This window comes from Vigna radiata, chromosome 5 (genome assembly GCF_000741045.1).
Source record: "Vigna radiata var. radiata cultivar VC1973A chromosome 5, Vradiata_ver6, whole genome shotgun sequence".
Lineage (NCBI taxonomy): Eukaryota > Viridiplantae > Streptophyta > Magnoliopsida > Fabales > Fabaceae > Vigna > Vigna radiata.
Genome location: NC_028355.1, coordinates 36,365,706 through 36,390,584, shown reverse-complemented (window position 1 = coordinate 36,390,584; position 24,879 = coordinate 36,365,706). Strand labels below are relative to the sequence as shown.

Sequence of the window (24,879 nt, the reverse complement as noted above, 5' to 3'; positions counted from 1 at the left end):
CAATACAACTCCAGCCATTCTCCAGTCACACTCACGGTCAAGCTTGATCCTCACTCAAATGCATAGTAACTGGTTGTCTCAGGTTCAGCTCTAGCCTTGGCTTACTGCAGCATGTTGCAACTTGTGATTTCAGTATAGGTGTAATTCTGGTGCAGGTCTCTCACACTTCATTCAGCTTCGTTTCCTCAATGATGAATTGTCCACACGAGCCATGCTTTGCTCACTGATCCAGCTTTTTCATACTTTAAGACAACAACCAGCACATTCATTCATTGGCTGCACCAAGTGATACTCCTGCTTGCTTTTATGATAAGTTCAACTAAAGCAATCTGGACTAGCTAAAAACTGCACCAAAAACTGATATAACAAGACAAGTTTATTTACAATTAAATGCTCCATGCTGAAATACACAATGCATTTAAAATCAAAGCTCAAATGTCTACTTTCTACTTCAAAACTAAGTTCAAAACTAAACTTTATTCTTTAAAAGGACTAGCATTCTACAAAAATTCAGATTGTACTAAAAACTCTACCTAAAAACTTCAAAACAACATATTTTTGGAATTTTGGCAATTTATTCTAGAAAAACCAAATATGAGCAAAAACTAAGAAATAAGAACAATCTAAAATCCCAAGGAAGCAATCTTAACCTCTAAAAAATGTCTACTTGCTACTTCAAAACTAAACCTTATTCTTTAAAAGGACTAACATTCTACAAAAATTCAGATTGTACCAAAAAATCTATCTAAAAACTTCAAAATAACAATTTTGGAATTTCGGCAATTTATTCTAGAAAAACCAAATATGAACTAAAACAGAGAAATAAGAATAATCTAAAACACAAGGAAGCAATCTTAACCTCTAAACAATCTACAAAACTGGGACTCATCAATTAGCAGGCAGGGTTGTTTAATACACTAAGCTAAAAGAAGCAACATTTTCTTATGAAATCACAACAAAAAAATATAGTTATGGACCTAGAAGAAAAACTAATAACCAACAATAATACAGAAAAAATGGTAAAAAAAAAAAAATAATCAAACATGCAATCTAGAAAGATACATGCACGTTGAGGTTAACACCATAGCAGACCCAATTCCCATTTATCCCATTTTACATAGAATATGCACGAAGTGTGCATCCTTTACCATTTTACGGATGAATATGACCTGTTGCTTAAGTGGTTCAACTGTTTTAAAGCCTTCATATGCCTCGTAGACATACATATTTTCTTGGTATTGTTCACACAACTATTGCAAATTACTTGTAGTTGTTGCAGAGAAGAATGGATTTTGTCCATTTTCAGGTAAGCACTGAAAGATAAATTTCAATGCCTCCTGAAAACAAACATCCCGAACCCAATCTGCTTCATCTAAGACAACAAACTGCGGAAGAATATGTCAAATGTTAATTCAAAGAATTGTGAATACAAAGCAAGAGCAATGCATAATGATTAAGTATAGAGCATGCAATTTTTAGTACTAATATATACAAAAAAAAAAAAAAAAAAAAAGATTGTAATCAATGGATAGTTTCGTTTCACCTTTGAGACACTCTAGATTGTTTTTCTTTCAATAACTTTGGTTTGGAGGAGTTTCTATTCAAAGAAAATATAGATCACAATAGTAGTACAATTGCTTCATCACAATTTTATTTAGGAGAATTATTAGTCTTCACTCTTCTAGACCGCTTGTGCTTTCCCTCACTTTGTCAAGTATTACATGAAAAATGTTTACATTTACTGTAAATATCATAACAAAATAGAAAAAATAATTGAGCTTATATTGTGATAAACACTCACACAAGTGTTTGGAAGAACTAATGATATGTGAGTTATTTTCAACTTATTTCAATAAAATCACAAAAATAAATTTTGAAAACAGCTCCTAAAGTCTATGAAACAGTTCAACAACTTGACTTCCTCGACTACAAAGCAACTTAGACATAATGGTTTTCCAAATGTGGCCTAAATTTAAATTGTTTATCAATAGAAGAGTCTAATTAAACTGTTTATCTAAAACTACTCATAATCCAGTTACTCATTACCTTGGTTCTGGAGAAAATGGGAGAAGTATTAGGATTAATGCACCCAAAATTCAAATGTTTATCAAATCATAAGCACATATTCAATAGGAACTTAATTAAGGTTATGATAGGATTAAAGTTTGTAAACTTGAATTTGGCTAAAGTTTATTTGCATACTTAGTTTGTTAGTGCAACTCCCACTTTAGTGACTTCTTCAACACAAAGTTATGCATTTTGGATTAAAAGCATTAATAGCAACAAAAATTTCATAAATGGTTCATACATTAGAACGCTCAATTTTACAACTTTAAATCGAACATGCAGATAGTAAAACTAATGTTGAAATCAAAATCAAACGAGATTAACTTGTTTGTCAACTTTACCTTTTACAGCTACTTCAGTCCTTCAAACTGAAAACCTGACGTACATAAACCTGTGTACTGTTTATCTAAACTCAATTCAGATAAGGTTTTCCTTGGTTGATGATTCTCATTTATGGTCCAAATGTGAAGGTTCAAAAGTTCAAAGATTGCAAGTGTCCGTGGCTAGTAACTGCAACAAAATTCAATTGACACACGGAAAGGTCTAGAGAACACTAATTTATTTATAAAAAGTAATGTTAATGAGTATCGTACGTAGAAATACAACAATTATTCCATTAAGAGGGAACAGAACAATAATGTTGCAAAGCTGCATAAAATCAAATTCCAGTTCATTCTAAAAATTAACACAGCACCAGCAAAATTTTGCAGTGTCCTCGGCCATCATTATGAAATTTTATAAATTTCAGACAGCTAAAATGAAACAACATACATCATTCCATAACAACTTTGGCACCAAGAGCTTTCAGTTTCTCCATTATCTTCTCCCCTTCTTCTTTTGAAACACCTTTCTTTATAACAGAAGGTGTTTTCTCCACCAAATCCTTCGCTTCCTTCAAACCTAAATCAGTAAAGCCCCGGACCTCCTTGATGATTTTGATTTTAGAAGCCGCTTCGTAGGACTCCAATTTCAATTCAAACACAGTTTTTTCCGGCTTTTGCTCCTCCTTGGCCTCAGCTGGTGCTTTCGCTGCCATCCCAGCCAAATTTCCCGCTCCTGCTTTCATAAATCCCACATTAGGCATCTCCTTCACTCCCATTTTCTTCATCAGAACAAGACCCAATTCTGCAGCTTCAGCTACTGTAAGAGATGCAATTTCATCAACAAGCCTGAAAACTCTTTCTGATGGAGGACCTCGATGATCATCGGGATCAAATGTAGAAGGATCAAAATCAGCTGGAAGACTTCTTTGGTCAATTTCCACTTCTTCTACATCCTCCTCCTCTTTCCTTGCAGGCTGACCAAAATTTCTCGAAAAAGCATTTATCTTACTAAAGTTAAACCGCACTACTGTTGGCTGAAAAGTTCGCCTACACAAACCATGGGGTAAATAATGCCTTATTCTTGAAAGCAAACTCATTCTCAACTGATTCTGATACAGTCTCTCAGAATGGAAAATCAATCGCGTTTAACACCCATCGGGTTCGCCTAATCCAATAAAAGAATTCACCCTGAAAGCAGAAAAAACAGAACTGAAACTTACGTTTGTAGAGATTTTTGAAACATTATTCGACTCTTGGTCCTGTTCGGATACCACATCCTCGAACCTAGTTCACTAGCAAGGTTGGACAATATTAAAAAAAGCAAAAAACGACATTAGAATTGTTTGTCTCTAGGTGAAATTGAAGCAGAACGCACCTGGGTAACAGTAACAATTCGGTTGCTCACTGTTTCTCTCTTGTCAGATTTTCAGCGTTTCGACGTTCGCATTTGATCGATCTCACTGCTCTCCCTTTTCCTTTCTATGTTGTCTGTTCGATACCGAGCTACAAATTAGTGGGTTGGGTCATATTAGGGTTTAGTTTTGGCATTTTGTGGGCCTCTTTAAGTCCAATAACTTTTTAAAAAAATGTTCATATATAATCAACTGAAAAAAATAATAAAATAATATTTTTAAAACAATAATATTACAGGTATTTTAATATAATATTAAAATATTATTTTATTTATAGGTATTTTATATAGGCTAAAATATGTCTCTATTCCCTCAAGTTTTGGTTACTTTTATATTTACTCTTTCAAATTAAAAATGGCTTCTTTTTAGTCTCTGAATTTAAAAAATGTTGTTTGGATATTTGGGAACTAATAATAATATTACACATGTATCAAAAATAATGAAATTAATTTTTTTAAAGATATCTTTTCAAACCCTTAAATTCATTTTAAAAAATGTTAGGAATTAAAATATTAAAAACATCTTTTCAAAGCTTTAATTTTAACATTATTTTTTTCTACTTAAACACTTGTTAGTAACCTTAATAATTATTTGATAATACAAAATTTGAAAATAAAAATGGATTATTTCAAAATTAGAATACTTAGAATAACATTTTTAAGAGTGTTGTTCCTTCCATCTCACCTTGCATCTTCCATTTGACATATTATCCTTTATTTATTTAAGTATGAACAAATTTAAACGATATTCTAATCACTAATAACTCTTAACCATGTTCTACAAATTCCTTGAATGCACCTCCTTCCCATTTCTTCATTGTTCCATTTCTTCTAGAGTTGTCAAAATGGGTCACAATCTGCAGGTCAATCTGACCCACCACGGGTTTGAGTTGTGCTGGGTTTGAAAAAATTGTATCTTTTATGCGGATCAGATTTCAACCCGGCTCATTTAAACTCGGCTAATGCGAGTTGAACCCGTGGTGGGCTGGGTTGGTCCACCAACCCACCTACCTAATTTTATTTTATTAAAATTTAATTTTAATTTTATAAAAAAATATTTATTATTTTTTTTTGCTTGAAATAATTATTTAAGTTCCCTATTTTCAAAAATAATTAAACACTCATGTTAGAAGTGAAATTTAGAACTGAAATTTGTTTAGATTTAAATTATAAAAAGTTTATAATTTTTTTATTTAAAAAAAAAAACTGTATTTAAGTGAGCCAGTGAGCCAACCCTTTTATCCTTTGAGCAAATAAGTTCAAAACAAAAGATAAGAAAAATTTTGCTCTAGTGCTGATAGCATCCATAAGTAGATGCTATCTCAGTTTCTCATCCCATGCTATCATCAGAGTCTTCCTCCTCTTCTTCTTCTTCTCCTTCTTCTGCATCTTCATAATCATCATCTTCAACACACTATTCCATAGCTGGAGCTTCAGCTCCACTAGCCTTCGATCTTGGACAATTTGGAAGTGTTGTTCATGCTTTCGTGAGAGGAACTTGTTAGAATAGACACGCTCCAGCTCCTTCCTCTTGTGTCCCATGGTCTTGATTCTCTTCTCTGATGAGGAGGTCACCCCTACATCAAATACAATTCATAAAACCTCAAAAAGCATTCTTAAGCATTAGTAAATCCAAAACAACCTCCAAACATACTTTCCTATCATTGTTGAGGGCAAAACAAGGTCCCTCAGTGTCACCTGCACTAAAAAAACATAAATTCCAGCAGCTGCAGTAGTCGTACTCAACAATAATTGGCATTGAGCAGTATCAATTCAGTTTTTGAAAAACAACCCTAGTTGGCTTCTAATCTCTACCCACATGCAATTTTTCCAATTCCAAACCTTAATCATACATACTAATTGGTCTAAACAGTGACATTTTCAACCAATTATGCACAAACATAAAAAACCCTAAAGAATCATGTTTAGACAACCATTTTCGTACAAATTCATGCTCTCAAAACCTAGAATGTAAAATGTATGTACTTACTTGGGTAGAGATGCTCAAATGTGTGCAAGATGCTCAATGAGCGTGAAGGAATAAACCTCAAACTGTTGTGCTCTCGCAAAACTCTAAACTTGGATGAAGAAGTGGTGCAAAAATGATGGAGAAAGGGTTTTTATGAATGGGGTGAAGGGAAAAGTGAGGAGAGTGCTTGAGAAGAATGAAGACTGAAAGTGGCGACCAAAACGTGCCCTAGGGTTTAAAAAAAGCTTAATGGGCCAACCCACACTAAGCCCAATGTTTTAAAAACCAGAAACCCATTTTGCAGTAGCAGCGCTCAGCGTCAGGTTACCGCTGAGCGGTGATCGCGACCTCAATTCTCCTTCTTCCTAGCTTGCTCTAAGTGTTCTTGACCAATGCCTCTCAACTTTAACTCTCAAATTTTCGAATCTCATGCAATTTTACTCACCTCACTCACACATTTAACACTCAAACCCCTAAAGTGCAACTAGAACAGAATCAAAACAAACAAATAAAGATAAACTCAATCAACTTGTTGCCTCTTAGGTAGCGCTTGTTTTACGTCACAAGTCTAACCCAAACTCTTCTAGCACCCATCAGTAGGTGCAAACCTTTTTCATCAGTATCAGCATCCATTAGTAGATGCTAATATGTATCTTCCAACATCCATCACTAGACACTATCAATACACCCATCAGTAGATGTCTAAGCACATAACATCCATCAGTAGATGCTATTATTCCTCATTCTTATCACAACAACATCCATGAGTAGATGCTGATATTTGAGTCCTCCTAGCATCCCTCAGTAGATGTTGTCATTACTGCTATTAGAAACAACATATAACCTAAAAAAACTCAAACACAAAAAAAAAAAATCCAAACCACACAAATAATCAATTAAAAAGAAAAAGTCAGAAACTGGGTTGCCTCCCAGCAAGCGCTTCTTTAACATCACTAGCTTGACCCAATTAAGCTCAATCTGGATTTTTGATGTTGGCATTCTTCCTTCCTTCATGACACCCACAAAATCTCGACAATTTTCTTGTCACCAATTTTACTCTTCTAGAATAAGGAGCCTCAATTTCAAGAACTCTGTTTGCTTTGATAGTCTTGACAACCCATAACCTATTCTTGAATTTCACTAGTGTGCTAGGTTTGGGTTCATCACTTTTCACATCAGGGTGTTGATGAACCAATTCTCTTTTCTTATCTGCTTTCTTTATTATCTATTTTCTTTATCTACTACTCGCAGTCTTCTCTACTTCCAAACTTAAAAAGAGAGGTCCTGATGATATTATGCTCCTGGAACATATTTTATCCTGTATATACTAAAGAACACTGCACTAGAGCATAAAATTAGTCCAAAAAATAAAAACAAGTATGAGATATATATATTTTTTTCTTTTTTATTTTAGAAAGATAAAGTCTAATTAATTAAGAATCACATAAATAGAATAGTTATACCACGAGTCCTCGATAATGGCGCCAAAAACTTGTTAAGACTTCGACAAGTGTACCGAATGATATTAAGTAATATAAAATAGTAAGATCAAATATCGTTTTCACATGTAATCGATATATAAACAAAGTAGTGTGATGTGTATTGCAAGACTCGATTAATATATTGACAAACTTTTTTAATCCATGTAATTTGTATAAAAACAAACTCATCTAATATATATTACTAAACTTATTAATTAATATATTTTTAGACTTATCTAATTAACTCTTTTATATATTTATTTAATATGTAGTGTATATTTGTTTATAAACTCACGTTCTCAAATTTGGTATTAGAGCTGAGTAAAAACAAGTGGCAGAAAAAATGATTAAGCAGAAAACAAACCCTTTCGTTAGCTAACAAACAAATAACTCAATTTAAAATTGCTGCTGCAAGATATCTTTCACCTCCATCATTTCTCTTTTAAAAGAATAGTGTTTGCAGGAAAGCAACCAAACAATCTAGAATAAAGACCATAAATGTGGATAAATGTCATAAAAATAAAGGTATATGGACATTTACAGAAGAAAAACAAAAGAACATTATGCAAATGTGTGACATAGAAAGATGAGTACGCTGGGTTAGTACGATAAATCCACATTATAGAAATCCTACGTTTAAAAAGAACACTATGCATATGTGTCCTTAAAACAGGTATGGACAATAAGATAATATGTCTAGTATCTGTTTTCTAATATTTATACCAGACTAGATTAGATACTAGATCATACTTGAAATTATATTTTTTTATTCAACATATAAAATAAATAAAATTAAAGTCATGTAATATCATGTGTACAATAATAATCTTTAATTTGGGAGGAGTAGAAAACAAAGAAAATTCAACGTTTAGAAGGAAGAAATATTCAAAACCGTGGAGGGAACAGGACCACCGTCAAAGAATTACTTTGATAACCAAATCTAACATCATCATCATGGTTAGTAAAAGATTGCCACAACACAAAGTTAATCCTAAGTCATTCTCAAAACTAATCACATTTACTTATAATAATTTTAGGTTTATAATATTTTTTAACTACTTTGTTTAATTTATAAATTTAATATTCAATGTAGTTTTAATTTTCATAATTTATGTTTAATTTAATTTTTGTTTATAATATCGTTTAAATAGTTAATAATAGAGTGTCCACGTGAATAATATTAATATTAAGTGATATTAATTAATTGAGAAAAAATAATATTAATATTAACATTAAAATTAATATTAATATTTTCTGGGAGCAGGAAGACCAACACGTGTCCCTTTGAAGAGCCAGTTTCCAGAGAAAGAGGCACTTGTATTCTGTTCCCATGAACCGCTATGAGCAATAGAAGCAAGTGACGGTGGTGACACAAGAAAACAACAGAGAAAGCAGAAAGAATATGGGTAGATTCTTTGTGATGGAGCTTGAGGGAAGGTCTTATAGATGCAAGTTTTGTAGTACTCACTTGGCCCTTGCAGATGATCTCATTTCAAGGGTACTTTACCTAACCTTATACTTGCTTTGATTATATTTTTCAATCTGTTTGTGAATGAAGAACACTACCCTTTAGGGCATATTCAATTTTGAGAAACAGTTAGTCATTTATGGACGTTTTCATATGTGGAATATGAACACAACTTGCCCCATTGAACTGTAACCATAGGTTGTACCATGATTGAAGCTGGATCAGAGTATCTGAATTGAGTTAGGTTATTGTTAATATAAGAATTTTGTGTTGGTAGATTTGTTAGTTAAATTTGAGATCGTTTATGCAATTTTGAAATCCGGGTCAGCAATGTATTTCGGTGTGGGGGATGTTTATTGGATTTTTTTGTGTTTTATTCTTGGCTTATTGTTGTGTTTCTTACTCTATCTGAATGCAAAGTTTGTGCTTTTTTCTGAACTCAGGTTTTCTAGAGAACTACCGTATTTTTGGATCTTAGCCTTTGTACCCTTTATGAATACTCTTTGCTATTATCCTTCTCCCCTGTAAGCATTCCCGTTTTGCATCCCCTGCTGCATCCAGTGAAGAATTAAAAAAAAAATTTCAAACTTATACACTGGCTCATCTGATTAATGAAAAAGGCCAATAAATTGCCTTTGGATTGAATGTGGATCGCACAGTTGCTCATCTATTCTTACTGGAAAAGAATTTCCGATGGATACGTTGGCAACAAATCCTGATGGATAATATGCGCTTTGCTGCATGAGTCCTTTATATTATTCAGTTCAATCCTTGTGCTTTTCAAATAGTTGAACTGTGATGACACGGGTAGTTTTTCCATTAATGATGTACTTTGTAAAATACTCAAGGGGGCCTAATCTGTCTGAACGATGAGTTCATAAACTAATTATCCAAGGAATATACAGTAGATGTTCTTGTACCAAGTTTTAGGGGGAACTCACAATCTGCCCTTGTAAATTTGGACTGCTTTCTTGCGTGATTACTTTTGATACCTTGTATCCTTCTTATTCTGTGGTGGTTTCTTTCCATGATATTCATAAAGTCATGTTTCATTCAATTAAATATATTCCTCACATATAGTTTGAGATTTGGGAAAAGATAAAACGCTAAATGTATTACTTTGAAAGTAATGCATAATGTCTGTACATCTGTTTTTGCTTGGTTTTTGCCAATATAATGCTCTAAGTTTCCAAATGCTTTGATGGATTCTTAAATTACTTCTCATATTAGTCTTCTGTGACCCTTCTTTCAGTCGTTTCATTGCCGGAGGGGAAAAGCATACCTATTCAATAACGTGTGAGTATATTTAAGTTTTTCTTAGATAATCCATTGGTGACTAAGAAATTAAAGGTAATGACCGTACTGTGTCGTGTATGATTACTGATAAGATGTCATGCCTGATACTCATTTTTTATTGCTAGATTAAAATTTCCTGCAACATGTTCTGAGTTCTTCTGCTTGTTGTGCAAAAGTCAAAGCTCTATTGAAATTGTATTATGTAATTTATCATGAGTACTAAATTGTTCTATACTTGAAATCCTCCGCTTTTTTTTACCATATTAACTGGATTTAATGGTAGTGCATCACATCTTTGAAAACTATTTATCACTGAGGCTTTTTGATAGAAACTAAAACTCACGATAGTAGTCAACCAGAACTCTAGAAGAAATGCAGTTCAGCACATTTCAGTGCAAAAGCTTTCTCTTGAAAACTAGAAATTAAAAGTAGAAATAGTAAACTGCCCGAACTATATCAAAATCAATCATAGAGGAATGGAGAAAACTGAAAATAAAAAGTAGAAAAGGAATAGATGCTAAGGACTAATGCATATTCGTCCTTCTGGCCCTTCCCCCTTTGATTTCTCTCATCATTATCATTATGATTCTCTAATTCTATCCCCCCAAATTCTATCGCCAGCTGTCTAGTCTGTTTGGCATCTAGCTCCTCCATGGGATATCTGCACTCTTTGACTTCATTATATTTCCATTCTCCTTCCATTTTTTGCTTCTCCTTCTCTCTCTACTGACAGACCTGTTCTACTTTTCTCTCCTTTTCTGTACATGGGTCAATAGCCCTCATATTTCAACTTATTGCACTGCATTAGTTATAATTTTAAAAGAGGAGTGCCAGTACCAGCAGCCACACACTCTAACACAGTTTCTACTGGTCCTGGGTTAAAACTTATTTAAAACTACACAATTGTCGATAGTTCATGAATAAGATGTGGAACACACAAAATATATGAATTTCTAATAAACTTAAATTAAACCAATGGAAGAGAATGTGTACAATTGAGCTTATTCTCAATGAAATAAATGGTTTGAAAGAGGGTTGAATGGAACTTGAAAAACACTTTGTAAAACTTTTCACAACACGATATCTATTAGACACCAATCAGGTATTGGCTAATAGTTTTGGAATATGTTCAGAAATATTTTCACAAAGGAGGGCTTGTACACGAGTAATAGAAAATAAACACTATGTTTTATACTTATTCACCTTGGGCCACGTGTAATACTCCTTACCAACCGTAAAAGATTCCACTAAATAGTAAAGGTTTCAAGTATTCACTATTACTTCTAACTCAGTCACTCCTAAGTAACCCTTTATCTTCCCAAGAGAATACAGCAAAGGTTGCTTAAAGTGTTTACAAGGAAACTCTCAATGAAAGGATATAAAATATATGCACTATTTGCACTAGAGAATAGTTCACAAAATAAAAACACACACACACACACACACACTTGATAATAGCTTCACAAAAGTGAAGGATTTACAAGTTTAGCCCTCTCTCCAAGTCATTTAGCAGACTATCTTTAAACTTAACATGTGTGATACTCAACATGATTAGCATGGGACTCCTTTATCAAATTCTCTTCCGTGTTTCTCACAGTACCAAATTGAGAAAAATGTAGGTCTGTTGTGTCAAAGTCTTCTTGGGGATGTGACTGAACTTGCATGACTTTTAGATGTTCTTCGTATTATGATTGTGTCTTGTAATATTCATGTGTTAGCTTTGTCTACTTGTGTCTTGTTCAAAGCTTTGTCTACTCTTTGCGAAGCGTCTGTTTTCTTCACTTGCATTTAGACTTCTTTTGACGCTTTATGCATGTCTTCATGTATTGCTTCTCTTGACTTGGTTTGGTAGTCCTTCTCTAGTGCTTCTCTTGACTTAGACTACATTTCGAGTGCATCTGGTGCTTCATGTAGATTCTGTCTACTCTTGGCAAATGTCCGACACTTCATGATAGGAGACTGAGAGTTAGTTAATCTAATTGTCTTGACAGTTAGAAAGTGTGCCGGGTTGGGCTTGTATAAATAGATAGGTGTTAATTGCTGGGACTTACCTTTTGATTCTTGGTGTATTCTAAACAGGATCTGTTATTCCTGTTGGGGGAGGTTAGGCTCCCATAATTGCTTCTATTCTTGTATTCTTTCACTGTATAATAATAATAATAGTGAAGGTTATACACAGTTCTTGAATCATTTCTGTGTGTTAGAGTGAGTATTGATTAGGTTTCTTAATTGGAAACCTATCACTTCATGTAGATTGTCTCTACTCTTCTTTGTAGACTGCTATCTCTAGTCTACTCTTTCCTTGAAAACTTTGTCTAAATTTCTTATGCATGTTATTAGTGCTTAGACTTAGTCTAGTCTTTGTCTTATAGACTTATATCACCTGTTCCACACTAAATAACAATGTTAGACACAACAAAACATAGTATTATTTGTTTTCATCATAATCATGATGGCAAGACTCTCATGCTTATACTTTCATCGAATCATATGAGAACTTGTCTATACCTTAACAATTAACATTTCAAAATTATAAATTCCAACATTGTAACACAGAAATTTCACTATCTTTTAGATTTTTTTTTTTTTTGCATAGTATTTGGCATTACAAGATAAGTTTAAATTTATGTTTTGAAAGAATTCAACTGGGTAATATAATTAGCAAAACATGTTTTAAGATATTCATAGCCTTCAAAGTCTTTATGTGAGTTCAACCCTTGTATAGTTATATTACTTGGTAAAATTGAACTTCAGGAGCAATTTTCATGGTTTGAATTCTAGTATTGTCCTTTGATTGGAAAATTGTGTACATGTTTGAATGCATTGAAAATGCTTCAAAATCCATGTGGCGAGTACTGACTAATAGAAGTTTTGATTGTTGGTAATAAGAATAGGTATTGCTACTCTTGCTTTTAAACAATAGGACAACCAATAACATTACATTGCATTTATATTGGTAGTTCTCTTTCTAATTGAAGATAAGTACGTCCTTTGTATAAGATCACATTGTTGGTAGTCAGAGGGGAGAAACAAATGGACAATATTGATGGGGGAATTTTGTGGATGCCAATATTGTACTTATTAAAGAATTTTGTGAATTAGAGTACAAAGAGAGGACTCCCTTTACATACCATTTAAGTAATTTTCAAGAACACTTTGATAAGTCACAAACCTAGATTGCCTTGAAAACCTATTGCGTTCAAGTTTGGGCTGAAAGTAGTGACATATTTATTTGTGGTTTACTCACGGATCATTGATAAATATTTCCTGGATGTTTTTACTTATTAGAGTTCTAAAGAGAGAAGAAAAGATAAACTTAAAATGTAATTTCTATTAATGAAAAGTTACATACAAAGGGTTCTGTTTAGATAGAAAAAGAAAAGAAACATAACAAAACAACTATAAACAGCAACTATAATAAACTTGATACAACACTAACACCCCGTCAGCAACTCATTCTGGGCAACCACATTGAGTTTGTACTGAATAAACATGAAACGTGTAGGAGATAGAGGTTTGGAAATAACATCAACCCATTGCAATTGAGTTGAAATATGTTGAACATATAGACACTTGGATAGAATCTTCTATGAACAACGAAGAAATTAACTTCCATCTGCTTGGTTCTGGAATGAAGAGCACGATTATGAGCTCAAACCAGTGGTAGTGTGATTATCATAGTAGATGGTAGGAGAACCATGTCATATGCCAAGTTCTTTAAGAAGAATTTGAATCCATAGAATTTCAGCAGTTGTTTGAGCAAGAATGAGATACTTCACTTTTGTAGTAGACCTTACCACAACTTTTTCATTAAGCCACCCGAAAATGAAATTTTATCGAAAGAAATATGACAGCACTAGAGGTTGACATTTGATCATTACGTTAGTACCTCAGTCTAGATTACAAAAAACTTGTTAGGGAATAGGAGAGACAGAGGTCATAGAGAGTGAGATGAAGAACATGTAGAAGAGTACCTTTAACATATAGAGGGATCCCTTTTACATTAGTCCAATGAGATTCAAGAGGTTGAGCCATAAATTGAGTTGCTTTATTCAAAGCGTAATTGATTTTAGGACAAGTTATAGTAGCATATTGAAGAGCACCAACAATAGATTTGTATGAAGTTGCATCAAGAAGAAAATCAAAACCTTCTTTTGATAATTTGTAGTTAGGGACCACAGAAGTAGACTTAGCTTCAAATATATTAGATTGGTGTAGGAGATCACGAAGATATTACTTTGGGTTAAAAGAAGGGAACCATTCTTTAAGGAGTTCTGACTTCTATTCCCTAAAAATAACAAGGTGTGAAATACTTAAGTGAAAAGGAAAAATTAAATTAATTGATAATCCTTTAATAATACGAGGAAAGTTTTATACAAACTTGGGTATTCTCTTTATCTTCATAAAGTAGTCCCTGTTTAGGAGCCTTTTTAATATACCTTGGAATATGAATAACAACATTAATCAAGGATTTTGCATGAATTGACTTATAACACCAACTACGAAGGACAAATCTGGTTTAGTTATCGTAAGATAAATAAGTTTTCCAACCTATCTTCTATACCGTTTTGGATCAGACAAAACTTCTTGATCTGCCATTAATTTTTTATTTGGGTTCATGGGGCAGTCCATTGGTTTACAATCCCCCATACCTGTCTCTTTAAGGATGTCAAGAGCATATTTTCTTTGAAAGACGACAACTCCTTCCTTTGATTGGGCTACCTTTATGCCTAGAAAATATTTTAGACTTTCAAGATTCTTAATCTAAAAATGATGACATAAGTGTTTCTTTAACTGATAGATTTTAATAGCATTATTTCCTGTGATCCCTATATCATCAACGTACATTAATAAGTACACACACTTTCCAAGGGCGGTGTGACAATAGAAAACAAAGTGATCTGCCCAAAGGATTGAACAATGTGGCTGAACTTTCCGAACCATGCGTAAGGAGATTGCTTGAGACCATAGAGAGATCAATGTAACTTACAAACCAAACTAGACTCCTCCTGAGCAACATATCCGGGAGGTTGCTTCATGCAGACCTCCTCTTCTAGATCACCATACAAAAAAACATTATTAATATCTAATTGATGAAGGAACCAGTGACATAATTACCATGGTAAGGAAAAGTCTCATAGTGGTCATTTTGGTCATCAAAGAAAAAGTATCATTGTAGTCGAGTCCATCTATTTGAGTATATCCTTTTGTTACCAATAGGCTTTGTGGCAATCAATTTCATCATTAGGTCTAATAGTTCATATTTTTATATTTCAGTTTTTAGCTTATACAGATAAGAAATTATATTTAATTGTCATTTGGAACTGTAATTTAATGTTTGTTATTTAGAGAAAAGAATACAATAGAAGAAGGCAAGCAGCCAAAAATTATTTGACAGAGAAGACGCACAATTTGCACTGTTTTACCGTGGTCTTATGTTAGGAAACTACTTGTATATAGGAAAAGGAAAAATGTTTCACATCCTAACTGTCAAAGCAATTAGGAAGAAGTCTGTATAAAAGGGGTTTGGGATGCTTTGGGAGAGTTAGTTTTAGAGTCTTATTCATTGTGCTCGAACTCTTTTGAGTTCTGTGGGGAGAGGTTAAGCTCTCTGAGTCCCTTTCTTGATTCTTGTTTGCAATAAAGTGAGGTTGTCCAGTTCTGGGTGATTGTTTGGTGTGTGTTTCGCGTGTTTCCTATAGGTTTTTGATTAAAAGAACCTATCATCTTATTTGACATGTTATTTTCTTACTAACAACTTTATATCTAACCTGCTCTCTTTGGTTAGATGAAATCTATAAACCTACTTGCTGTTTGCATTATAAATAAAGTTTGGGGATATTTAGTTTCTCATTATTAGTTGAAAATACCGCTAGACCTGAATAATCTATACTGATGATATGTTTGCTTATGTTTCGGGACTATGATCCAGTGTCAACTTCACACTCGGAGCACCAGAAGAAAGGATGATGCTTTCAGGATTACATACTGTGGCAGATATCTTTTGCTGTTGTTGTGGTCAAATAATTGGCTGGAAATACGTAATACTCTTCTCTTCCCCTCTCTGGATTTCACGTAATCAGGAATCAGTGGCCCAGGATTTTTAATACATAGAGAGATAGTTTCATGACAACACACCATTACTCTAAAATGAATTGTACAATGTTATCTACTTATAAATTATTGCTGATATGAGAGAGTTATTGTAATAGTCTACAAACTGAATCATTTTGTTTGTGACTGGTTGATGTTATATATAATATTATCTATCAACCCTCATTGTTTAGTTCAAGCTGGTTGTTAGCTTGTCACTAAACTTTATAACATTTACTATTTTCTTCCAGGAATTTGCACACGAGAAGAGTCAAAAGTATAAAGAAGGGAAGTTTGTTCTTGAAAGGTACTAACATGTAAATTTTTATCGGTTAAATATTGTTTTAGACTTTGAATTCTGAAATTTGTTTCTGTCAAAAAATTTGATATATTTTTATTTTTAAATTTTAAAAATGAATAGATATAATTCTTTTAATTTAATCACATTAACTTTTTTTACATGTCAAACGTATTTTTAGTTGACATTGAAACAAAATCATTTAGAATAAAAACGTATTAAAGTTTTGGATAAAAATAAAATTCAATTTCAAATATCTTTCCATTGGCTTTTGCTTATTGGTGAAGGGAATTTGGTTGCACTTTTTTTTTGTTACGGTGTTTATACTAACTTCGTTCATTGTGTGTGTGAATACAACAGAGGAAGGATAGTTGATGAAGTTGAGTTCTCTACTGAATTCTACATCGATAGTCGTGTCTGTGTGAGTGATGGTGACGAGGCTTAAAAGATATGCTGCTGGACTTGTTCTGTATATGATTAACAATAAAGGTGACCCTTGAAAAATGTTCAAGATCAGGGAAGTCTCTCTTTTTTTCTTTTTTTTTTTCTAATTTATTTATTTACGTGTGGTATATGAAATGAGAGTTGCCAATGGTGTATGAACTGTGGAGAAAGAAAAAGATGAAACATTGAAATGGTAGTTTTAGGTTTGCTGCAAAATACTTGGAATGAATTAGTATAGACCTTTTAAAAGACATTATATTTTAGTAATGAACTTGTTTGAATTTTTCTCTGAAGAAAAAGTAGCTTGATCATTTGGTTGGAATGATTAAAAAGATAAGACACTAGATTATAAAAAAAATAGTTAAGGAGTGAACATCAAAATTCATTATAAGAAAGAGAGAGAAAAAAAATCCAAACTTAAAATCAAATATTTGTAATTTAAATTAATACTCTATTAAGTAAATGTCCCTTAATATATTTGTAAAATAGAATCAAGTTGAATGGAGGTTGACATAAGTGAGATTTAAATCAGTCAACTTTATAAAATTTGTCAAGAAACTTTTAATTGATTCAATTTGAATTTAATTACATTTAAAAGAATTAAACTAATATAGACGTGCGTAAAAAATAAAAAGTAGCACCTAGTTTAATAGTAGTTGAGTTACACTTTTAATCGGATGCACAATGTAACAGAGTAGGAATAATGATAGGGTGTTTTTTATTAATAAAAGAACAAGGTCTCAAACAACAATAAAAAATTATTTCACAACAATAAAAGAAACAGAGCAATGAGATAATGGTTGCAGAGGTCATCAGAATCATCATTCCTGAAAAGGAATTTCTACGAAGAAAGGGTTAGGTCAAGAAAAGAGGATAGAGAGAATAGTCAGCAGAGAGGCAAATCATACCATACCACACACATGTTTCATTGAATGAATTCTCTCAAATTTATGCTCTCTCTTCATAGATGCACTTTTATTCAAGTCATTATTCTTTGCATTACTTGCCACGTGGCTATTACTGTTGTCGAATTCTCCAACGCATGTTACAATATTCCCCTATTTAACAACTTTGTCCTCAAAGTTGAAATTTGAGTAAGATTGTTGTATTTCTTCCAAATCTTCTAAGGATTGCACTAGTCTTTGTTTAACTTTCCTCCACAGTTGTTCGTGAGTCTAAGATGTTGATTTGTTGTATTAGAGGTCCAAAATCTCTTGTAATAAGGGGTAATCATAGGTATTGTTGCTTTTGATTTCCATGAATTATTTTTAGTAAGGAGGTATGGAAAACATGATGTATCTTTTTTGATTCAAGAAACAATAGTTTGAAAGCAACTTGTCCAATCTTTCCAAAGACCAAAATATCTCAAACTTAATTTCTGGTTCTTTCGTAACACCACAAAATGTTGTTTGTAAGGTTGAAGCTTAACCAAAGCTAAGTCCCCCACTTCTGAAGTGTTAAGAAGTGAACTTTAAACCTAACTCAACTAGTATGTAAGATGATGTTTGCATCCATATATATATATATATATATATATATATATATATATATTATAAATTGATCTTATCTCTAGTCGATGTGAGACTTTCAATACACGCCTTTCATGCTGAAATATATACATCTCGGACGTGAGACTGGACATTAATGGGTGGTCTGTTAACGGTCTGGGTAGAACATGCCCAACAAACAACAAATATCGCTAACCTCTCTTCTCTTTTTATCTACTTGTTCTTCATGTAATTATGAAAGTGATGCAGTTTGACCTTCAACTTGTTTAACAAAGCATCACGCGATTTCAGACTCTCCTGTAATGCTGGTGGATCCTCTTCATTGTATTCATACTAGATAAGTGATGATGGAGGCTTACCATAAACAGCTTGATAGGGGGATATGCCCATACTATGGTGGAATGCATAATTGTACCAATATTGTGCCTACGGAAGCATCTCAAACCAATTCTTAGGATGATCAAATACATAACATCGTAGATACATCTCTAAAGTTTTATTGAGATTTTCTATTTATTTGTTAGACTATTAGGTGAAATGAAGAGATCATTGCTAATTTAGTGCCTTGTGAATTGAATAATTGTGTCCAAAAGGAACTATTAAACACCTTATCTCTGTAAAAAACAATTGACTTGGGAAAATCATACAATTTGACAATGTTACGGATGAAAGCTTCAGCTACAACCTTACTGTTAAATTCAGGCTTTAATGTAATGAAATGGGAAAATTTGGATAGCTTATTTATCACCACCATTATATTCGAGTGATCATGTGACAAAGGTAAATTGGCTATAACATCCATTACAATATCTTCCCAAATAAGATTAGGAATAAGAAGTGGTTGAAGGAGGCCCACTAACAAAGATTGATTGACTTTTGCTTGTTGACATATGACACATTCTTTGATAAATTTTCTGATACCAACATGTCCACGAACCTTAGATGTATGAAATTGAGCCAGGACCATGTTGATTAATGTATGGTCATTAAGCACCATAATTTTCCCTTTTTTTACAATTCCATCTTTGTACAATGTATATTTCTCAAATTTGCCTGCATTATTAACACAATTCTGGTATTTATGTAATAATGCCTCGTCATTTTTTGTTGCATCTGCCACTTGTTTTTAACCAAGAGTTCACCGGTTCAAACCATGCCATTGCAAGGCTTTTGGATAACGCATCCATAAGTATATTTTCTTTTCTTGGAAAGTATTGGATAGTGAAATCATATCCAAGGAATTTAGGCAGTCATTATTGTTGTTCAGGAGTCTATAATGTCTGATCCAGTAGCTCTTTCAAACTTTTCTTATATGTTTTAATGATGAACTTGTGGCCTAGTAGATAATGTTTGAATTTGGCCAAGGATTCAACGATGACATAAAACTCTCTTCTGTAGGCTGACTGTTTCTGCATTCTAGGTGACAATTTTTTTGAGAAATATGCTATTGGATGTTTGTGCTGACTTAAAACAACTCATGTTCCCGACTTTGATGCATCTATTTCCAAAATAACTAGTTCAACAAAATTAAGAAATTCTAGCACATGGACAATAGTTAAAGTTGTCTTTAAAGTTGTGATGCTTGCTCAGTGGTATCATTCCATTTAAAAGTATCTTTCTTCAATAGAACTATTAAAGGAGCAATAATATTGTCATAACCCTTTACGATGTGCCTATAATAACTCGTCAATCCCAAAAATCCTCTTAACTATTTCAGATATGAAGGTCTAGTCTAGTTCCTTACAACTTCTAACTTTTCAATATCTATAGCCATACCATCACCAGATAATGTGTAACCTAAATAGTTTATTTGTTGGACTCCAAAAGTACATTTAGAAAATTTTGCAAAGAGATGATTATCCTTAAGAATGTTAAGCACCCTTTCAAGGTGTTGCAAGTGATCCTTCCAGTTTACACTATATACTAGTATGTCATAAAAAAATACTGGTATAAATCTCTTCAACAAGCTGATAAATATCTAATTCACGAGACTTTAGAAGGTTGTCAGCGCATTGGACAATGCAAAAGACATGACCCACTCATATAAACCTTGGTGTGTTTTGAATGCAGTCTTATGCCTATCCTTAAGTTTCAACAGAATTTGGTAGTAACCCGATCCTAAATCTAGCTTAGAAAAATAGTAAGCTTTATAAAGCTCGTCAATCAACTCATCTAATGGGATTGGAAAACTATCCTTAGTTGTAATAACATTTAAATCCTTATATGCCTATCTTTAAGTTTCAACAGAATTTAGTAGTAACCCGATCCTTAATCTAGCTTAGAAAAATAGCAAGCTCTATAAAGCTCGTCAATCAACTCATCTAATGGGATTGGAAAATTATCCTTAGTTGTAATAACATTTAAATCCTTATAGTTAGAATATACCTTCCTAGAACCATCTTCCTTCTTGACTAAGATGATTGGAGAATAGAAAGGACTACTGTTTGGTTGAATGATGCCTTCCTTTAACATGTTTTCCACCAACTTTTCAATTTCTTTCTTCTGACTATGAGGATACCTATAAGGTCTGACTTTAACAGAGTTGGAGCCTTCTAACAATGGAATGGAATATGATGGACATGAGACCGAGGTAACAGTAGACCAAAAGGGTTGTTGAACACTAAACTGTATGTATGTAGCAAAAGTGCAAATTCTGGTTCCATTTCAATAGGAATTTCAAGCAAGGGAGAAGAAATAACGTCTTCTTGAACCATACTCCTTATGTGATGTAACTAGGTTGTATTAGGAATATTATCATTGACACCTTGTAATGTACTGAATTTTCTACCTTGTAAAAACTTAATTTGAAATGTCTCATAATCTCCTAAGTGAGGCCCAATGGTTTTGAGCCAATTAGCACCCAATATGAGGTCTGCACCAGAAATTGGAAACAAAAACGTGGATAACTAAAAGACATTGCTCTGAGCTTGTAATTTTAAGTCTTGAATCAATTTCTCTGACTTTGTATAATTTCCATTACCTATCATGACTCGAAACTGTGGAGCTTCAACAAATGGAAGTTTCAAGAACTTTGCCACCCTTTGCTTAAGAAAATTATCGAACTTCCTCCATCAATTAACACAGTGAGTGACAAAGTGTCTTGAATTTGATGGTCCCTACTCCCAAACCGCCTTTTAAAGCATTCAAGGATAGGTGATGGGCATCCATGTTTGATGTATCCTATTCTATTGTATCATCTGGTGGTTCTTCCCCTTCTCGTTCTTCTTCACCAAGTTGCAACACAAAACATTGTCTATTAGGATACTTATGGTTGAATGAAAGTTTTTCATCACAAAAATAGCATAAACCTTTTTCATGTCTCAATTGCATTTTAGTAAGGCTTATCCTCTTGATATTGTCAAGATTTTTAGTTGTGGACCCGGTGGTATGAGTAATTACGGTGGTATAGTTGATTTGACCTTAGATAAAGGTTGTTTGAGTCTATTTTTGGATGATAAGTTGTAGGGGGTTGAGGAGGCTGAGGATGTTGTGAATCTGGTGGAGTATGAGGGTGATGACTTGGTTATATTTGAATATTTTTTCTCATATAGTTTGGCCAAAGCCACGATTCTCAACAAAGTTATTGGGGTCATGACTACTACATCCTGTTTAATGTCAACATTTAAACCAATAATAAAACAGTTGAAAACAACTTCTTCTGTCAAGCCTTACGATTATCTATTCGCCAACGCCATGAATTTTAAGTAATAATCTAATACAAAGCCATGTTGCTGCAACTTGAAAAGATCTACCATTGGATAATCAAATAGTGAAGGTCCAAATTGAGACTTCAAAGCGCAGTTTAAAGTTGTCCAAGTAATTACTGCTTCCATCTTTTATAACATTTAAAACCATGGTACCACCTCCTTCTCAAAATGCATTGAAGCAATTTCCACACGATCTGCATATGGGGTGTTATAATATTTAAAGAACTTGTCTGCTTTAAATATCCACTCTAACACTTGTGTAGAACCACCAAAATGAGGGAAACCCAACAAAATGTCCTTTGTCATAGGAGCCTGGTGATCGGAGCAACCCTCGCTGCGGAACCTGAGTTCGTTGAACTTCCAACATATTGAGACACATTTTCTAACAAATGCTGCAACACTATTTAGATTTGGTCCATCTTCTTGACTTGCTATTTAGATTGAACTACAAGAGTTACTTCGAGCTTCTCCACTGTTATCGATAAACGATGTAGATCCTCCACTTTTTCACCTCATTTTGCAATTCCTTCAAGCGTGCATTCTCAGTCGTGGAGTCCATGGAGTCAAAGAAAGCACTAATGTAACAGTGTTAGAGTAGAAAGAATTATAGGGTGTTTTTGTATTGATAAGAGAACAAGGTTTGAAACAACAATAAAAAAATTATTTCACAACAACAAAAGAAACATAACAATGAAATTGTGAAAACAGAACAATGAAATTGTGGTTGTAGAGGTCATCAAAATTAGTGGAATGTTACTTGGGGAGAGAATCATCCTGAAAAGGAATTTCTAGAAAGTAAGGATTAGTTCAAGATTGAACCTTGTGCCACAAATATTTCTCTCTCACTCTAATAAACAAATATACTCCACTCTAATATATTTTCCTGATAAATTGTAGGAGTACTTTTTCATTCATATAAAATGGCTTTAAATAGCCGCTAACATAACAGGGAGGCAGTAGACCTTTTCAAAATAACAATAACAACTTCAAATAAATACTATATAATATTTATCACTATTTTCTAACGTTGCGTAAAACGCGCAACAATAAATCTTAATATTTTAAATTTTATTCAACAAAACTCTCTCATAAACTTTAAAATCATCCTTCCTTCATCCCGATCAACTTTCTTAATTCCTGAAATGACGCTGTAGGTAATGGCTTCGTGAATATATCAACATTTTTTTTTTTGCTTTCAACGTGTTCAAATTCCACACTCCCTTCCTTCACCTTTTCTCGGATGAAATGAAAACGGACATCAATATGTTTGCTCTTCTCGTGATTAACTGGGTTCTTTGCTAATTCAATTGTTGATCTACTATCTACTCGGATCAACACTTTTTCTTCTTGCATTATTTCCAAATTCTTCAACAGGTTTCTCAGGCATATTGCATGTCGTACACTCCAAGATGTTGCAACATATTCAGCCTCACACGTTGATAGTACAACAATAGGTTGTTTCTTTGAGAGCCAAGTAAATGTTGTATCTCCCATAAAGAAGACATAGCTAGTTGTACTCTTCCGGTCATCCACATCTCTACACCAGTCGCTGTCTGAATACCTACTAAGCCGATAATTATCCGACTTAGTATACCATAATCCGAAAGACATAATTCCCTTTACATACCTTAATATTCGCTTTAATGCTTTCCAATGAGAATATCTTGGCTCTTCCATAAAACGACTTGTGACTCCCACACTCAGCATAAGGTCTGGTCTTGTGGTTGTTAAGTACTTGAGACTCCCAATCAAGCTTTGATATCTACATGCATCAACACAATCTCCTTCTCCATTTTTTGATAACTTAATGCCAACTTCCATTGTAGTAGAAACCGGATTACACTTGATCATCTTTGCCTTTTTCAGTATATCTTCAGCATACTTTTTTTGAGACACGAAAATCTCTGTTGAGCTTTGATTGACCTCCAGACCCAAAAAATATTTCATCATGCCTAGATTGGTCATTTCGAACTCTCTCTTCATCACTTCTTTAAATTCTTCAACTAGTTCAGCTTTGCTTCCCATGAAAATCAAATCATCTGCATAGAGAGCAATAATCAACATACCTGTTTTGTGCTTCTTTAGGTATAGAGCATGTTCATGCGGACATTGCTCATAACCATTCTTCTTGAAATATGAACCAATTCTTTCATTTCATGCTCGAGGAGCTTGCTTCAGACCATACAACATCTTCTTCAACTTCAACACCTTCTTTTCTTCACCCTTTCTCATGTAACCGAGAGGTTGCTATACATATACCTCCTCTTCAAGAAAATCATTTAAAAATTGCAGACTTCACGTCCATCTGCTGAATCTTCCATCCTTGTTGAGCGGCTAGTGAAAATAGTAGCCAAATTGTTTCCATCCTTGTCACTGGAGCGAATACTTCATAGTCAATCCCCTTCTATTGTTTATAGCCCTTCACCACAAGTTGGGCTTTATAGTGCTTCACCTCTCCTTCTACATTAATTTTCTTTTTATATACCCACTTTATACCAATTGGTCGAACACTCGTGGGTAAATCTGTCAGCTCTCACGTTTCATTTTTTTCAATTGAGCTTATCTCCTCGTCCATAGCTTTCTTCCATCTTTCATCTAGCACAATGTCAACACCCAATTTTGTCCGGGTGACTAAATAATAGGACTTGTTTTTAGTTTTGTCCTATTTTATTTTAATTTTAATTTTAATTTTATTTTGTTTGCTATTTGGTGTCTGGCTTAGTTTTTTTGTTATTATTAGTTTTTTATTTTATTTTCTATATTGTTTTCAAAAAAGAATTAAAAAGAAAGAATAAAAAAGAAGAAGAAAAAAAA

General features: G+C 33.4%; 2 protein-coding genes and 1 pseudogene across 4 annotated transcripts; 1 reads left to right on the top strand and 2 right to left on the bottom strand.

Moving 5' to 3' along the window:
- Positions 1-2,607: 2,607 nt before the first annotated feature.
- On the bottom strand, positions 2,608-3,907 carry LOC106761146 (50S ribosomal protein L7/L12). 3 transcript variants are annotated; one of them, XM_022781611.1, is made up of 3 exons: positions 3,766-3,907; positions 3,611-3,682; positions 2,608-3,437 (listed from the first exon to the last, which is right to left on the bottom strand). In XM_022781611.1, the coding sequence occupies exons 2-3, from the start codon at positions 3,664-3,666 to the stop codon at positions 2,840-2,842; spliced, it is 654 nt and encodes a 217-aa protein (XP_022637332.1). In that variant the 5' UTR covers positions 3,667-3,682; positions 3,766-3,907; the 3' UTR covers positions 2,608-2,839. The 3 variants fall into 3 exon arrangements, with proteins under 3 accessions (XP_022637332.1, XP_022637331.1, XP_014500147.1); XM_022781610.1 differs by having other exon boundaries at positions 3,611-3,674; XM_014644661.2 differs by lacking the exon at positions 3,611-3,682 and having other exon boundaries at positions 2,608-3,578; positions 3,766-3,904.
- Positions 3,908-8,553: 4,646 nt separating this feature from the next.
- LOC106760981 (protein yippee-like At5g53940) lies at positions 8,554-17,143 on the top strand. The gene is made up of 5 exons (XM_014644442.2): positions 8,554-8,749; positions 9,972-10,015; positions 15,948-16,056; positions 16,360-16,415; positions 16,767-17,143. The coding sequence occupies exons 1-5, from the start codon at positions 8,654-8,656 to the stop codon at positions 16,849-16,851; spliced, it is 390 nt and encodes a 129-aa protein (XP_014499928.1). The 5' UTR covers positions 8,554-8,653; the 3' UTR covers positions 16,852-17,143.
- Positions 17,144-18,423: 1,280 nt separating this feature from the next.
- LOC111241713 lies at positions 18,424-24,717 on the bottom strand (annotated as a pseudogene).
- Between the last annotated feature and the right edge of the window lie 162 nt (positions 24,718-24,879).

Excerpts from the sequence above, each read along its gene's own strand:
- LOC106761146 (XM_022781611.1), bottom strand. The coding sequence starts at position 3,666 with ATGTGGTATCCGAACAGGACCAAGAGTCGAATAATGTTTCAAAAATCT. Across the intron at positions 3,438-3,610 it reads TTTCAAAAATCTCTACAAAC|GCGAACTTTTCAGCCAACAG; the intron begins GTAAGTTTCAGT and ends TGGTTTGTGTAG.
- LOC106760981 (XM_014644442.2), top strand. The coding sequence starts at position 8,654 with ATGGGTAGATTCTTTGTGATGGAGCTTGAGGGAAGGTCTTATAGATGC. Across the intron at positions 16,057-16,359 it reads AAATAATTGGCTGGAAATAC|GAATTTGCACACGAGAAGAG; the intron begins GTAATACTCTTC and ends ATTTTCTTCCAG. Across the intron at positions 16,416-16,766 it reads GGGAAGTTTGTTCTTGAAAG|AGGAAGGATAGTTGATGAAG; the intron begins GTACTAACATGT and ends TGAATACAACAG.